At 42.6% G+C, this 15,895-nt stretch overlaps 1 protein-coding gene and 1 long non-coding RNA gene across 2 annotated transcripts in view; one reads left to right on the top strand and one right to left on the bottom strand.

Moving 5' to 3' along the window:
- Positions 1-1,337: 1,337 nt before the first annotated feature.
- On the bottom strand, positions 1,338-15,794 carry LOC126511516 (uncharacterized). The gene is made up of 3 exons (XR_007594710.1): positions 15,661-15,794; positions 4,721-4,822; positions 1,338-4,483 (listed from the first exon to the last, which is right to left on the bottom strand). It is a non-coding gene; the product is annotated as an uncharacterized lncRNA (long non-coding RNA).
- Positions 15,275-15,895, top strand: part of Ahr (aryl hydrocarbon receptor) — a 33,298-nt gene continuing 32,677 nt past the window's right edge. Inside the window, exon 1 of the mRNA XM_050158672.1 lies at positions 15,275-15,787. Within this exon, the coding sequence (XP_050014629.1) occupies positions 15,726-15,787 (62 nt within the window). The 5' untranslated portion in view covers positions 15,275-15,725. The remainder of the gene's footprint in view (positions 15,788-15,895) is intronic.

The following is a 15,895-nucleotide window of genomic DNA, read 5'->3' as shown; positions in this document are numbered from 1 at the left end:
TTTCCTGCTGTGGCGTTCTCGCCACTTCCCTCTACGCCCACAGCGAACCCGTTCTAACTGCAGAGGCTCAGGCATTGCTTGCATTTTACCGCCTCCCTAGATAAAGAGTTTGGTGTTTTAATTGTTTGTTTGTTATTATTTCTGCGTGTGATGCTGAGGACAAAATCCAGTGCCTTGTGTATACAAGACAAGTGCTCTACCTCTGAGCTATAGACTTCCAGCTGTATTTATAAATTTTGATGGGAAATTTAGATTTGTAGTTCCTCTGTCATTAACACTGACCTATGCTATCGATCTCCTTCCTCTTGATTTCATACTCTTTAAAACAGGAAGGTAAGATGTATTACTTTATGAAGTTACTGTCAGAGTCCAATGAAAATAATAGGAATTAGTGCCTGGTAGTCACACCTATGGCCACTCCTCTTCCCTGTAGATGTTTAGTTCTGTAAATGGCCAGTGTAACTTTATTAATCTCTGTAAAATCCTTCAGTCATATACACTCAGCAGAGCTGAGCTTCATTGAACTGAAGCATTCCGTGCATTAGGCTCCCACAATTAATTACTGAATCTGGATTATTAAATGTCTACATAATTTAGGGTGAGAGAGGACAACAGAATCCTCTACACCTTCTAAGAAGTCTACAGATACTATGGAGGAAAATTCCACTTCCATAGTAAACATCCTAGTTTCAAAAATTAATAAGGTTAAGGGAAACATCATTATTGTGAGAACTTTTATTAATATTACATATCTTATATTGTTAATGATCGCATTTACAAGAGCTCTAAAGATATACAAAGATCTGTATGACATTTAAAGTGCCAATAGCTACATGGTAGATAGTTCTATACCTTTACAACTGAAGAACCATGTGAGATTTAGCATCTGAAAATCCCAGAAAAAGCTTGTCAATATTTTCCTTCTCTTATTGTGAATTTCATAATCTTAAAGCAGGAAACTACTTTATGCAGAAACTCCTAGGGTCACATGAAAATGATACCAAAATATACCTGAAAAATAAAACAAAACATAAACCTTTAATGGAGGAGTCTGAAGGAAATTTGAGAAAAAGAAGACACCATTGTCTCATTTTGTTCTTGTCTTTTCTGTGGCATCTTGGGTCACACTTGCCTTTTCTACCTGCACAGGTATTTACCACATAAAGGGAAACCAGAGACCATGACTGAAGGCTAACTATGTCCTCTTGTCCTTAGAGATCATCAACTATATATATATATATATATATATATATATATATATATATTCTAATAAAATTTATCAAACATAATCTAAAAATATTTGTTTTACAAATGAAACAAGTAAACCATCCAGATAGTATAAAATAACCCAGTGATGATCAGCCTGGCAATTTGTGTGTGAATTTGACAGTTACTTGTAAATGCGTACTTCTCTAGGAACGCGGGTCCTCACTCTGTCTTGAATGGTGTCCTGATCTCTGAAGGAGTCTCTGGACTATGGCAGGAAATCCTCTGCCTTGTGCTGGGAATGATAGCTCCTAGGCTTTGTCAGCCACAGGAGCTGCGGTGATTTAGACAATACCCCAGTGCCCTCTCGGGGTTAATGAGCTTCCCAAGGCTCTACCCTGCCATGAGGGAGGAGTTCAGAATGTGGGGAGATTAGATTCTTCTTTATCATGGCATTGCTTTTTTATGTGTTAACCTAATGCCCTTGACATTTCCCACAATTATATTTCTTTCCTACTTTTTATGCCCCACATCTTTTATAAAGTAATGTGTGCTCACCTCCTCCCTTAACCTCCCCTCCTCCCTTAACCTCCCCTCCCCTTGCTTAATCAGCTTCTGGCTGCTTTCCATCAGCCAAACGCCGCTGTGCTTGGGGCCCTTTCTTCTAGATTAATTCAAAGCTTTTTCTTAATTATCTCCTCTTGATTCCTTTGTTGTCCGAGAGTTTAATTATTGCCGTTGTGAAACTCCCATCTTTTGGTTGGGAATTTAGAATAAGAGAGGCTCCTACAGAAGACGTCTCTATTTCACCTCTCCTCCCTCTCCCCTCCCACACCCCTCCCCTGCAGGTGTCTTTGCTTGTCTCTCTTGGTAAATTTATTTCTAGTGATCGCTTCCATGATGATGTTCATGGCAGTGAGTCTTCACCTCATGGTCTTTCTTCCTGAGCTCTTGTGAACCCTGTAGGATTTCTGCTGTTTTCTTCACGTTGTTGTCTATTCTTAAAGCTAGGACTGGTGTGTGTGTGTGGGGGGGGTGGCTCAGTCAGTAAAGTGTTTGCCACTCAATCCTGGGGACTGGAATCTGGATCTCAAACCCTGTATAAAAACGGGGTACGTGTAATTCATTAAGTGTAGGGGGTAGAGACAAGAGGCTCCCTGAAGTGCACTGGCCAGTTAGTGTGCCATTAGCCGTGATTTTAAGGTTCAAAAGGAAAACACATCTCAAAAATTAAGGCGGATCAAGCTGGAGAGATGGCTCGGCAGTTATAAATTATATATTGTCATTGCAGCCAACCCAAGTTCAGCCCCCAGAACCCACATCAGGCAGGTGACAGCCACCTGTCACTCCAGCTCTAGGGGATCTGATACCTTCCTCTGGCCTTTGTAGGCACCTGGATTCATGAATACATACACACATATAGACACACATACCAGCAATTAAAAATAAAATAATTTTTAAAAGGCAGAGGGTGATTGAAGAAGTTACCCAACATCAAATTTTGGACTCCATGGGCATGCACACCCATACCTGTGCACCCCAACACACACAGATGAACACATACACAAATATAACACACACTCATGCACAGAAGCAGAAAAACACCTATTGTGTTGAGTAAATTGAGCTTATTCCTACCCTACCATGAAAATATCCAATAAGTTTCTACATTTCATGCTTTAAAGATGTAGCAAACATTATTTCTAGCTAAGGATATATATTTGTAAAACTGTGGTATTGCATTAATTATTATGTATGCTCTTCATAAAAGTTTAATTATTTCCTCCTCTCCTTCTCCCTCTCCCCTTTTGTCCTGCTCCCCACTCTGAACACAGAGCCTTGCACACACTCAGGGCTCACCTTCTGAGCTATATCCACAGCCACAAATCCTCTGTGCTTCTTGTCAGCACCTAATTTTCCCCATGGCTCCACCCACATCACCCTCCATAGCTTAATCTTCCAGACAGACCTTCACCTGGTGACCAGTCCATTCAGAAAGGCCTGAGTCGGTTTTCACAAGCTAACTGTATGACCTTTCCCGAGCTTATTGAGCATCTCCACAGAGTAGACCACTCCTCTTCCCTGACTTCGCTCTAACAAATTAAGCATGGTGAACCCAAGGTGGGGTGCTGTTACAGAAGAGTGGAAGGGTAGAGGGGAGGGCGAAGGGTGGGATCAGTAAATCCTAAATCAGCTGCTCTGTTTCCTTTATTTGTTCTTATTTGGGTTGGCAACAAAGCCCTGAGGAATAAAGGAGATGGAGAAAATCAGCCTGCCCCAAGGGCAGTGTGTTCAAGAATGCCCTTGCTCAGAAGAATGAATCCAGAATCTCGAATCTCGAGCCTTTACTAAAGAGTTACAGTGCTTCCTATAGTATATTATGGAGCATGGCTTCTCTGTGCAGAGCCTGGCTTTGTCTCTCAGTCTGTGCACTTCCTAGCTGCGCCTCTTTCAAAAGCCAGGCTTGGGTGATGGTGTCGGGGAGCAGGGATCCCTGTGGAAGCCTGGAAGAAGAATGTTCACAGACTGTTCGTCTGCACCATCTTTAAGTCTCGCTGCTTCTTAAGTGTATTGCTTCTTTAGAGATTAATCCATTCAACAGAGATTGGTGAACTGCTCTTCCTACACGTCTCTGGGTTGTTGGATTACTGCAGAGAAGGCAATTCTATCCACAGCAGATGCAGATGGTGCTCCCTACTGTGGGAAACAGCAATTACCAAGAAGCTGGAGAAGCCTGGCGGTAAGGGAAGTGCCCAGTTCTGTGGAAGAGTGTGGTATTCACAGGTCAGCAGAATCCCACTTGGCTGGGAGATCGCCAGCCAAGTCACATAGGTACAGTTGCAGCTGCAGTGACCGCTGCGTCGAAAATCTCTTAGACCAGTCGAATTTTTATGAAGTATTTCATAGTTGACATGTAGTAAATACCCTGTAAGTGTCACTTACAATAATAGCATAAGTAATTTTGTGTTATGAATGGTTTTATTGTTTCAGGTTTCACTTCTTAAAATTCTCTTTGCCTTAGCTACGTGTTTCACTTCTGACTCAAAACTTCTGAGCCAGGCGAGTCACACAGACAAACATTGAACAGATTCTCCCCAACGAAGCAGTGGGCCAGCAGTGCCTCACAGACTGTCACAGCACGTGTGCAAATGCATTTAAAGAGAGGACGCCAATGATCCTTGACCACAGCCAAACGCAACACGAGGCAGCTACAAAGCTGGAACCAACTCGTCCCCGTGTCATGGAAATGTCACGTTTCCCTCTAGAGTCCCAGATCCTAAAATAAGCAGAGAAAAAAATTAATCTTAAGATTTAGAATATATGTTTGTGGTGAAAAATGTCTTGCCTTGTTTTATTAAAGTAGATGCAGAATACTCTTGGTGGCTTTGCAGTGGGCCACACTAGTAGTTCAAATGCACTGGAAATACTCTCCGGTGCTTCAGCCTAACGGTGTAGGACTGTGTGGTGGCATGTCCTCTGTCAAAGAAGGAAAGCAGGCACACGGATAACTTACCTGATGTACTTGCTTCACGCTAGACAATACTGCAAAGTTCTCTGGACTCTGTCTTAGCTGGAGATCTGGGACCAGGTATTAATACTCCCAGTTTCTTTGTGACTGAAATGATATGAATACAGCTAGATATTATTATTTGCCTTTCTCACATCTGTTATTTGTGTTAAAGAATGAAGTACTGCTACATGCTAAGACATGGATGGACTTTGAAACATTAAAGTAAGCAAAAGACGCTTCTCTCTCTCTCTCTCTCTCTCTCTCTCTCTCACACACACACACACACACACACACACACACATTACTGAATCCCCATAAATGTGTTGGTCACCATATCACCTGAAAATCAGATGTAACTGTAGTACCTATGCCAGAATTTCATATCGTTATTCAATGTAGCTTTCACGTGCAGCAAAATAAAAAAGCTTTGAGTGATGAGAACCGAATCACACCACCCTATAGCATCCTGAAGACAATATTATGCCGCAACAATTTAATTCCAAACAGTACTACAGCACATTGCAAAGACACCCTATACTATAACACGTGTGTGTGTGACTGTTTATGGTTCTGCATTCCTGAAAATTGCACACGCCGCACTAAATGTTTAAGTGCCCTTGCCCCAAAGCAAACACGGTACGGAGTTTGTTTTGTGACAAACTGACACAGTACTCAGAGATGACTCAGTGAGTCATGGCTGCTTCAGGGAATTCTGATCCTCAGGTTATGGGATTTCTGAGGCATAAATACATAAATAAGCTTCAAGGCCATCACTTCAAAGAACATCCACTACACTCATCATGAGAAAGCCAAAAACATTAAATTGTTTCCAACGTTTTAACTGACAATCTCCTGAGAGACACAATCTGTTTTTTTGTTTTTCTTTTCAGTTTTAATTTTAGTTCACAACAACAAGACAGAAAGACCTCTGGAGATCTGGGGTGAGAGCCCAAAGTCTCTTGATTCCGCGGCACAGCAACAAACAGAGCTACACATAAACTGATGGTGGGAAAAAAAGGATGGTTTGGTTCCTTTAGAAGATGCAGAGATGGAGAATACAGAATAAAGTGGTGTTTCTGCTCCTTCTCAGCGTCCCCACACACGGAGGCAGGTGTCAGCTCCCTCCCACACACAGCGTTAGCCCCAGGTTTTTGATGCCGCTATCAGAGAAAAGTGGTCCAGAAACAGAGGAATGTAACTGAAGTAATCTCTCCATTCCAGCCGTAAAAAATATGTTGTGCAAACACATGGCAAACTGAAGCTTTGTGGTATCTGGATACGTAGAGATAGGCAATAATTTGTTTTGAATTATGTGCCCAAGAGAAAGAATATTTCATGAGATATACATATGTTATGTTGCTAAAATTAATAATAAAAACAGAATACAATGAGGTCATTTGACAGCTGCTAGTTGGCAGGTATGGATATTTTTTCAAAAGTGTATTCCTGTTTGGTCCTTTTAAAGACCTTGTAAAAGAATACGATTTACCTCTCTAACAATTAGAACTCAATGGGAGGCAGGATAATCTCTGGGCATTTTAAGTAGACAGAGACTATTTACAAGGAATTAAAAGATTACAAAATAATTGGAAAGGCTAGAGATAGCCGCTCGAAGCTGGGCATGGAGAAATGTTTCCAGAATATCCTACAAGTGATTCGCAGGGTGACTACTGTTTCTGCCTCTACGAGGAAGGTGGCAAATGCAGAATTTCCTATAAAACCATCGTCAAATTTGCCACTGCAATTACAACGAAAGGACCAGGGACCACCTCAGCTGTCACTCAACAGGCTGTCAGACCAGGGCATCTATAATTCAGAGGCAGGACCCTATCATGGATGAGCCTTTCTCCCACAAGGCCACTTCGCACAAAGCAAAGCCAGTGGCAGGAAGGCGACTTTGGCCTCTAACTGAATCTAATCTGCTTTCTGAAACTTCCATGGCGCGGGAAGCCGGGGAATTCCATTTTCGGCCCTTTGGTCCCTGCGGTGCAAAAATGCACTTTATAAAGAAGCAAGAATGGTTACAACTGGCCATATCCATCATCGGGATCAAAGTTTTGGGAAATGCTACAGCAACAAGCTTGAAGTCCAAGATTCTGGCCCTTTGCCCGGCGCTCTTTCCAGCCCATCAGCCTGCAGTCCTGATTGCTCTAGAGACACTTGCCAGGGGAGACATATTTTCAAATCGTGTGCTAATTATATTTTTCACTGAAGCATTAATTCGGGCATCTGCGAAAACTGTTACCTTTTAGTCTCCTGTCAAAGCTAGTTTTCCTTCCAAACTTGGACTTAATCTCATTCTACAGTACTTACAGTTAAACCAACACTGCTAGGGTTTAATACCTCCGAGCATTTTCTCAGCAGGCTTGCTGTTTAATCCTTTTAATGTCAGCGCCACACAAGCCTCCTTATTCAAGGGGGAAAGCACATTACTGCAAGCTGTGTTGGTGCCTTTCTTGGTGCCCTTGCAAGCTACCAAATGGCAGTATTGGTCGCTTTTTTTCTTTATTTTAATTCGTGCTGTCTGACGACCACACACAGAAAAAGGAAAGAATTGAGGTATTAAATTCTCTTAAATTTTAATCATGCATAATAGAAATAGTATGTAAGATTTCAAAATCAAATTCTCTTAGATGTATAACTTAATGTTGAATATTATGTAATCTGCAAATAAAACATATGGATAAGATGGAAAAATTGAGTGGACCTTAAATGTCTCGGGGGCAGAAATCAACAAAATAGAAACACAGAAAACAGTCCAAAGAATCAATGAAACAAAAAGTTGGTTCTTGGAGAAAATCAACAAGATAGACAAACCCCTATCCAAACTAATTAAACAACAGAGGGAGAACACGCAAATAAATAAGATCAGAAATGAAAAGGGGGACATAACCACAGACACAGAGGAAATTCAGAGAATCATTAGATCTTACTACAGGAGCCTGTATGCCACAAAACTGGAAAATACAAAAGAAATGGACATCTTTTTAGATAAGTACCATATACCAAAGCTAAACCAAGACCAGGTGAAAGATCTAAATAGACCTGTTAGTCGCGAAGAACTTGAAGCAGTTATCAAAAATCTGCCCTCTCATTCATTTTCAATTACATTATAATTTTTTTCAAATATGTCTTAAAATGACTTTGGAGATATATGCATGTGTGTGTGTGTGTGTGTGTGTGTGTGTGTGTGCTCAAAGATGTAAATACAAAATGTCCTGATTTATACCTGAAAAGAAAATTTAAATTTATAGTATGCTTCTGTTTATATTTATGATCAAACTGTTTTTGTTAGTTTGTTATATCTAAGGTTGTTTCCTTTATTAATATTTCATAGAGGCCATGTTCATAGGTAATTGGGGAAATTCTGTTTAGACCTAAGTGAAATATTAGGTTAAAATTCAAGAGATGATGAAATTTATATAAGAATTCAGTCACTCGAGTTAGTTAAAATGGATCAGTTTCCTCTGTAAAAATAAACAACATGACTGGCCGAAAGTTGTTGCCCAGGGTATATCTACTTGTTTTGTGCTATAGACACATAGACAAAGGAATACTCAATTTTTAGAAATATGTGTCGTTAAAGATGAAATGATCGTCATCAACGTAACTTAGTCTTGAGTTGATTAAGTGATTTGTAAATTGGAGTTTTCCCAAAACCTTTAAACAAACTGCCACTTGGCGACTTGACACGTTAGGTATAACAGCAGCGTCTAGTGGAAAGGTGTCTCATAGTTCACTTTCGACAGGAGTGGATTTTTCTTTCTTTAGGAGACTTTGAAAACACAAGGAAACAGCTCTGGGGCGGCAGCCATTATGGACCTTTTCATGCTGCTGTGACATTTGATTTCTTAAGAGTGACGGTGCCTGTAAATCACAGCCAACTTTGAAAGAGCTGGTACATTGAATAAACGTCTCAAAGTATGAGCTGTTTTATATTTCCTTTATTGAGATATGGTGTGGGATATGTTTACAAGTAATTAGAGGAAATTCTATCAGAACTTCACCCTCTATACGCCACCCCCACACGCAGATTCAGTGAGGGAATATTAAGGGTTGAGGCACTGTGCTGCCTGATACTGGCTTCCACTTGTCCTGTGGTTCCCCGCTAACGCCATTTTCGCTGAAGTGAGCCTTCTGCTCTGAATTCAAGGGAAGCCCAAGAGAGCCATTGTTTTCACCTTTACAGCTTCTAAAATCAAAGCCTGCCAGTTGGGCTTCAAAGTGGGGATTTTATAGAGTGCATATTGACTTTTCCTCCCAATGGCGATGTGCTTTTAAAGAAATCTCTTGAATATTTGTCATAAATAAGAGACTAGCAAAATATCCTTATATCAGTAAACCCTATGGGAAAATGACATTTGAATGTTTTAAAGTCAGTTCTCAAAAACCTTGATTTCTAGGTTTAAAAAGTTCATATTACCAAAAAAAATTGATTTAACTTTTTTAGTATGCTTTTTGATCACCAATGCGTTGTCACCTGTTTGATTTGTATGCTGTTCCCTGTGGAAAGTTTGCTCAGTGTAAATCTGTTCATTTGCTCATGTATTTATTCTCTGTGTAGTAGAGGATGAACCCGGGACTTCGTGCATACAAAATAAGCTGTCTCCAGAGACGAGCTTAGCCCTGTGTGACTTCTTCAGCATAATCAAAAGGATCCAACTCAAAGCAGAGGTGGACAGGATGTCAGCGTTGTCTATGAAGTAGAATAAACTGAACCCCTTAACTCATTTCTATTGGGCCTCCTCTATGCACCCGGGAATTCCATCTGTGTGTAGGCAGGGAAGTCACTGAGCTCAAATGCAGAGCTTCACAGGGGACATTCTCACAGCCTGATTAAGAGAAGGGTTGTGAACGTGCTGCTTTCCAGAACATTCTGCTCTGGCTTTCCTTGCCATTAAATATGCAACTAGATTAATCAGGTAACGACAGATTTTTTTTTCTTTTGATGCCTTATAACGCCGTCTTTGGATAGCACTTTTCCTAAGATGGGTACCAAAACTCTTATTCTAATATGTAAGTGTAAGTCCTGACTACATACGTGTTATAAAGTCTTCTTAACAGGGAAACTTCATAAAGGAAAAAAGGCCAGTAGTTATGGACTAAAGACAAAGTATTTGGATGAAATACTGTCAGTGTTCGTTTTAGGGCATCTGGATACATATATGAATAATTTGGGTTTAACCTATTCTGAATTACATGGCCAACTACACATATGTTCTTTGACTCTTTCATGTTAGAATAATATGCAAAACGGATTAGGGATCACTGTCTACAAGACTGATTGAATGCAAGGTAAATATTTCTCAAGAATACATTACCCTGTCGCTTGTTATGCATAAGAACACGTTAGTCTTTCCAGGTTGGCAAACTTATTTTACAACGTTAAAGACCTTTAGATTCAGTTTCATTATCATTTATCTTTCTGTAACATTTCAAAAGCTAATATCATTTTCTCTTTTTAGAATAAATTTATCTTCTTTTCACCTTGTTTTATATTTTTGGCTTAACATGCAGAAAGCACAGATTGTTATTCCTACCTCAAATATATTTATCTCTGAAGTTGAATATCTTTACACAAATTTATCTTTACACATATATATTACAAAATGTTTACTAAATAGGACATGAACCTTATTGTGTGAAATATAAAGCTTTCTCATCAACTTCCTCATGGTTGAATTTCACATATATTAAATAAGAGGCCCTGAAAATAAAGCATTAGCATTTAAACATAAGAATGTTGGTAAAGTAACATTTACCAGCAGGGTCGCTGGTGGGTAAAGTAACTCAAGACCCCGCCTGACTTCCTGAGTTCAATTCTCAGAACTCATGTAGAGGGGAAAAAAAGTATGGCCCACAAGTTGTCCTCTGACCTACACATGTGTGCCATGACACAATGTTCTCATATACAGCAGTGCCCTCTCCCACACAGCTAGACAGACGGACAGACAGATAGATAGATATAGATAGAGAGACAGATACATAAATGTGAATAAACCTCTTGATTACCCCTAGGTAAAAGAAAGTAACTTTGACTGCTAACAAATAATGCTTACATTTTATTGTAGGTTCTTTGTCAAGGACAACCCCAATTACCCTTGTCAGTCTCACCCTTGTTTACAGAATCCTTCCACCTCTGTTAAGTCTTTGTTCCTTCTGACTCTGGCATTGTGGGAGAACACCCACACCAGTAAAGGAGAAATCAAGCATCTAGAAATAACTGCGACTCATAACTAGAGTCTTCAGTTCTGCACCCCAAAGAAGCAGTGTTTCTGCTGACTATGTTTAAGAAATGAATTAAATCAGACTGGAGAGAGATAAGCTATATTTGAACTGCAGAGTTGACAAGCCCTAGAATCTAAACTTGTCTCCCTGGGCCTGAAGTTCCTGGCTTCTTAAGTGAAGAGCAGAACAATGTCAGGGTTTTCTAAACTTTATTTTTTAACAATAACAGTTCCTCTCTGAATTGTCATTTCGGTCAGCTCAGTACACAGTATGGAAGTCATAGACTACAATCCATAAAGAGCAAAACAAACAAAGGAAAAACCTAAGGTGTGTCACCTGAGAAATAGACAAGTGTAGCAGGCGGTAAAGAGATAGAGAACTGAAGAGGAGGAAAAAAGCGAGTGTTCCAAACACCCTCTGCCTGAAACAGCCTCCCCTCTACACTTGCAAAGCGCCGGTTCCTACTGTGAGACTCGGTTCGGCTGCTTCAGAGGACTGCCCCTAATAAATCAAGCCCACTTGTGACACATCCCATAGTATTCCCGAGAGCATGCATCAGGAATGCAGCTACACACTTATGTGCAGACCACTTGATTAGCTGTTCTTTCTTCTATGACAAGGTAGGGTCTATTAGGGAATCCGTTATCACTAGTGTATTACACAGTGTCTGATTTCTTGCAGAAATTAAATATATTAGCAACATGAATGGATACAAGCATTGCGACAGAATTGGTTTAGATTATTTTAGTAATTTTCCTTCCTTATAGAAGAACTATATTTATAATACTCCTAAAATGTGCTATTATCATACTTGATAAAGTAGTTGGGTGTAAATTATCACAAATTATTGCAAGTAAAAAGAAAAAACATGTTTCTAGATGACAGAAAACAAAGTACCTTTGTGAGGGACCACACATGACAATTTGAGAGCCATGTTCTGCAGTGGTACTTGGAAGCATTGTTGGCTAGAAAGTATCAGCTGTGTTATGTTGTTGTTTTTACTACCTCACAGGAAAGACTGGCTTTATCAGCACACTGATTATTAAGGGAACTTTATACTGTCATTACTGAAATGAAATGAATTCCTGAAATTTGATTGTGAACATTAGACTGTTAATCTTGGCTATACAAAAATTTATTACCTAAGACTGAATATGAGAACATAGCACGATATGACTCCTGTATAATGCTTTAGTCAAACACAGAAAGTAAGATAGGACTAACCACCATTTAAAAAATGACTTTAAAAACAAATGAAAAACCCACTAAGAGTCTAGTACAACCTCTTCCTGTAGAGGAGCGATGACTGATATAGTCCATGGACTGTTTTGTGTGTGTTTTACACGTTAGGTTGCTATGCAAAGTGGAAATTATTCTTTTCCAGTTAAAGCATGTTGGCATAGAATGACTGTGTGATCCATCTACGTGGATGAAGGAATGGAAGAAAAGATTTTGGTTTTTGCCCTTGATTTGTTGATCAATGTGAATAGTCTTCTCCAGAAGTAGTCTTTCTTCCTTCCTTCCTTCCTTCCTTCCTTTCTTTCTTTCTTTCTTTCTTTCCTTCCTTCCTTCCTTCCTTCCTTCCTTCCTTCCTTCTTTCTTTCTCTTTCTGGATTATTTGGGAGGGATATGTATGAGGGACACAGTGTTGATGCCCAACTTCCTGTTGCCATTTCCCAGATCACTTTTAAAGCATGCTTTTCTAAAATTAAATTAAAACAAAAACTACCAACCACAGGGCATACCCATTCCTCTACAACTCAGGCTAAACTTCCCTGCCTATTGTATTTTCACTGTGACCTTTATCAGTGGACTCTGCCTCATTAGTATGTCCCCCCTCCCTCCACCTACTATACAGCACTGAATCTCAAAGAGCTGGATCACCCGCAAGACCTTATTAAGTCAGAGTCTGGCTCAGTATGGATACCGGAGCACTCAGAAATTCTGCATTTCTTTTTTTTTTTTTTTTTTTTGCCCTCTCCCCTTTAAGATAAAAAGCATACTCTGTTGCTTAGACTGGCCTTGAACTTCTAGCCACTGTCCTGCCTCATCACCCCAAGTGCTGGGAGTACAAGTGTGAGCCACAAAGGCCCTGGTTCCCCATGAGAAGCTATGGAGACTTTGAAAAACAAAGTCCCTGAAGCATTGCTTTGGCTCTTAGCATGTCCATTGCAGCCCTGACCTTGTTTCTGCTTTGGCACGTTCCGGGATCTCCTACTAATATCTACCATTCCTCATTGCCCTTTGTTTTTCTTATAGAGTCAACTTCTGCTCCTCTTTTCTGAAGACGTAGCACCCATTATCCCCCACAAAACCAACCCCATATTATTTTTAATTAATAATTAATAACGGGCCTCCCAATTTAGTTCAGACTAGCCTCTGAATCTTGGTTCTCTTGTCTCAGGCTTCCGAGTAGTTGACATTAGAGGGCTATTTTCACCTTCGCCTCCACCAGTGGACCCAGCTCTCCCATGTGGGGCTCTGGAGTTTTCAGTGGTCGGTCCTGCAGTTCTTTCGCAGGCCCACATGGCATCGCCCTGTTCTCTTCTTTGTCCACCAACTAATGGCCTCTAAAACACGGCTCCAGCTTGTCCTTCTTGAGCTGGTACACTCAACATCTTTCCTCAGATGCCTTAGCTAGATTCCAAACCTAGGACGTATGAAGCCAGGTGATAATTTCTCTCTGGTATTGCCTGCCGTTAGTACTCAGCCAGAAACATAGCTGAGAAAGTTATTATTTTTAACTTTTAAGTTTGTTCCTAATATTAGCATACAAATCAACGGGCTTAACCAAATGTGTGCATCTTCAAACTCTGATTCTATTGCCTCCCCCAACTCCTTGCCTCATGCCTGCTGCCCCTCCTGTTCCCCAGGAGCCCCCGCTCTGTTTCAAGTCATTGTATTTTCTTATCCTCTTATTTTCTCTTTTTCCTTTCCTTTTCCTTTCTCACGTTCTCCTTCCTAGTCTCATGTATACAAATCGAACTCTAGGACCTACAAGAGAGAGAACACGAGGTATTTGTCCTTCTGCGTCTACCGTGCTTCACATAGCAATTCCAAATTCCATTCATTTCCCTGCAAATGGCGTGATTTCATGTTCCTTTATGGTCCACTAAAACTCCACGTCTTGATGTGCAAGTAACCTAGGTCCACTTCTTAAGCTGTCATGACCGAGAGTCCTTCAGGTGTGCACACAGAAGTAGTACAGCTGGTCATAAGGTAGCTCTGTCTTTAACTTGTCGAGAAACTCCATACAGAGTTCCACAGTGGCCGGACCAGTTTACACAACCACCCACAGTAATTAAGGGTTCCTCTTTCTCCACGACCTCGCCATCATTTGGGGCTCTTAGTTTTCTGGATATATCCTTTTCCTTTGCTGTCATGTATCCTTTCTTCTAATATCTCTTCCAAATGTATAAAACAAATCAAAATCATCGCCACTATCACCCCCGACTCCCAAAATGCACTTCTCTGCCTCTGCCCTCTTGAGGCTACCCGCTCTCTCCCCTCAGCCCTATCTTCTTCCCCGTCCCCAGTGTTGTCGTTGGACTTGCACCTGGATCACATCATCGGTTTCCCAAGGACTCTTTCTTCATCCATTCCGCTCTCCAGCCACAGAGTTCTCACTGTTTCCCACAGTGACTTTCCCAAGGCAGCGGGAACATCAACTTCCAAAAGAAACCTTTAAAAGCCTTCCATTGCCTCAAGACTGAAACCCAAGTTCTTCATCAAGGCTTTGTGATTTGCTCCTAGAATTCCCAAATATCCATTCCAGTTTTTCTCCCCGGCTCTACCAGACTACCGACAAAAGCTCCACTCTGACCACACCAGACTCAGTACCCAGCCTGCAATGCCTCAACACTCCTAGGCTTCTTTCGAGGAAAAGAGGAAAAGTATTTTATGGTTGACTGTGGAGCTACAGTAAAAGTGGGAGGGAAGAACTGTAAAGTGCTTAGCCTAGAGGCCTCGGCTTTGTAGGGCATTTCTGAAGCCTTCCCCTCTCCCTAGCTGCAGTATTTGATCTCCCAGCTCGCTGTAATTGTTTGCCAAAAATGAGGTGACTCAACTCTAGGAGGAGCTAAGCTCTTTGCCTAGTCCATCTTGATGTCTGGCTGCAAGGAATTTGCCTGGGCATAATCTGGCCTCACACCCCTCCTAGGCTGGAAAACAGGTACAGGGTGAACACCGCCCCAGCCCCAGAACCTCTGGAAGAGGGCTAAGACAGGGAGTCACTACGTGCTGCGTCATCACGCGCTGGGAAGAGGGGTGGAGCCCCCCTGGGAGCCGCGAGGGGCGGGGCCGAGAAGGTGGGGCGTGGCCAAGGGGCGTGGCCGGGCTGCGCGGGGTCGCGGCTGCGGAGGAGCCGGTCGGCGGCGGGCGGCAGCGCGTGTGTGCGGTCCCCTCGACGCTCGGTGCCCGGCGCGTGCTCGGGAGAGGCTCGGCCCGGGGCGAGCGCGCGGACGGACGGGCGGACGGACGGACTCGGAGGGGAGGTGGCAGCGGAGCCGGCCCCTGAGCGGCGGCACACGGCGGGAGCCGGGAAGCCCCAGGGTACCGCGGCGCCTCCGGGGCTCCGACACGGGGCGCGGCGGGCGGGCGAGCGGGCGAGCGTGCGGGCTCCTCCTCCGCGGCCACCCCGGCTGCCCCGCGTCCCCTCCGTCGTCGCCCGCACCTGCGCGTCGCAGTCGGTCCCGCCCTCGGCGGTGGCGGCTCACCTGGGCGCAGCGCGGGCCGGGCGCCGCCTCCGGGACGCAGGTGGAGCGGGCAGGGCGCGGGCACCATGAGCAGCGGCGCCAACATCACCTATGCCAGCCGCAAGCGGCGCAAGCCGGTGCAGAAAACGTGAGTGACGGCGGGCCCGGGCGCTCGGCGGGGGCGGGAGGTCTCCACGCGGGCTGCCGACCGGGAACCGGGTCCGGTCGATGCATTTAAAAGTCCATCCCCCTCCCC

This window comes from Alexandromys fortis, unplaced genomic scaffold (assembly GCF_014885135.2).
Source record: "Alexandromys fortis isolate MF-2015 unplaced genomic scaffold, M_Fortis_MF-2015_v1.1 scaffold_101, whole genome shotgun sequence".
NCBI lineage: Eukaryota > Metazoa > Chordata > Mammalia > Rodentia > Cricetidae > Alexandromys > Alexandromys fortis.
The sequence above is the reverse complement of the archived record's forward strand: the minus strand, read 5'-3'. Positions and strand labels throughout refer to the sequence as shown.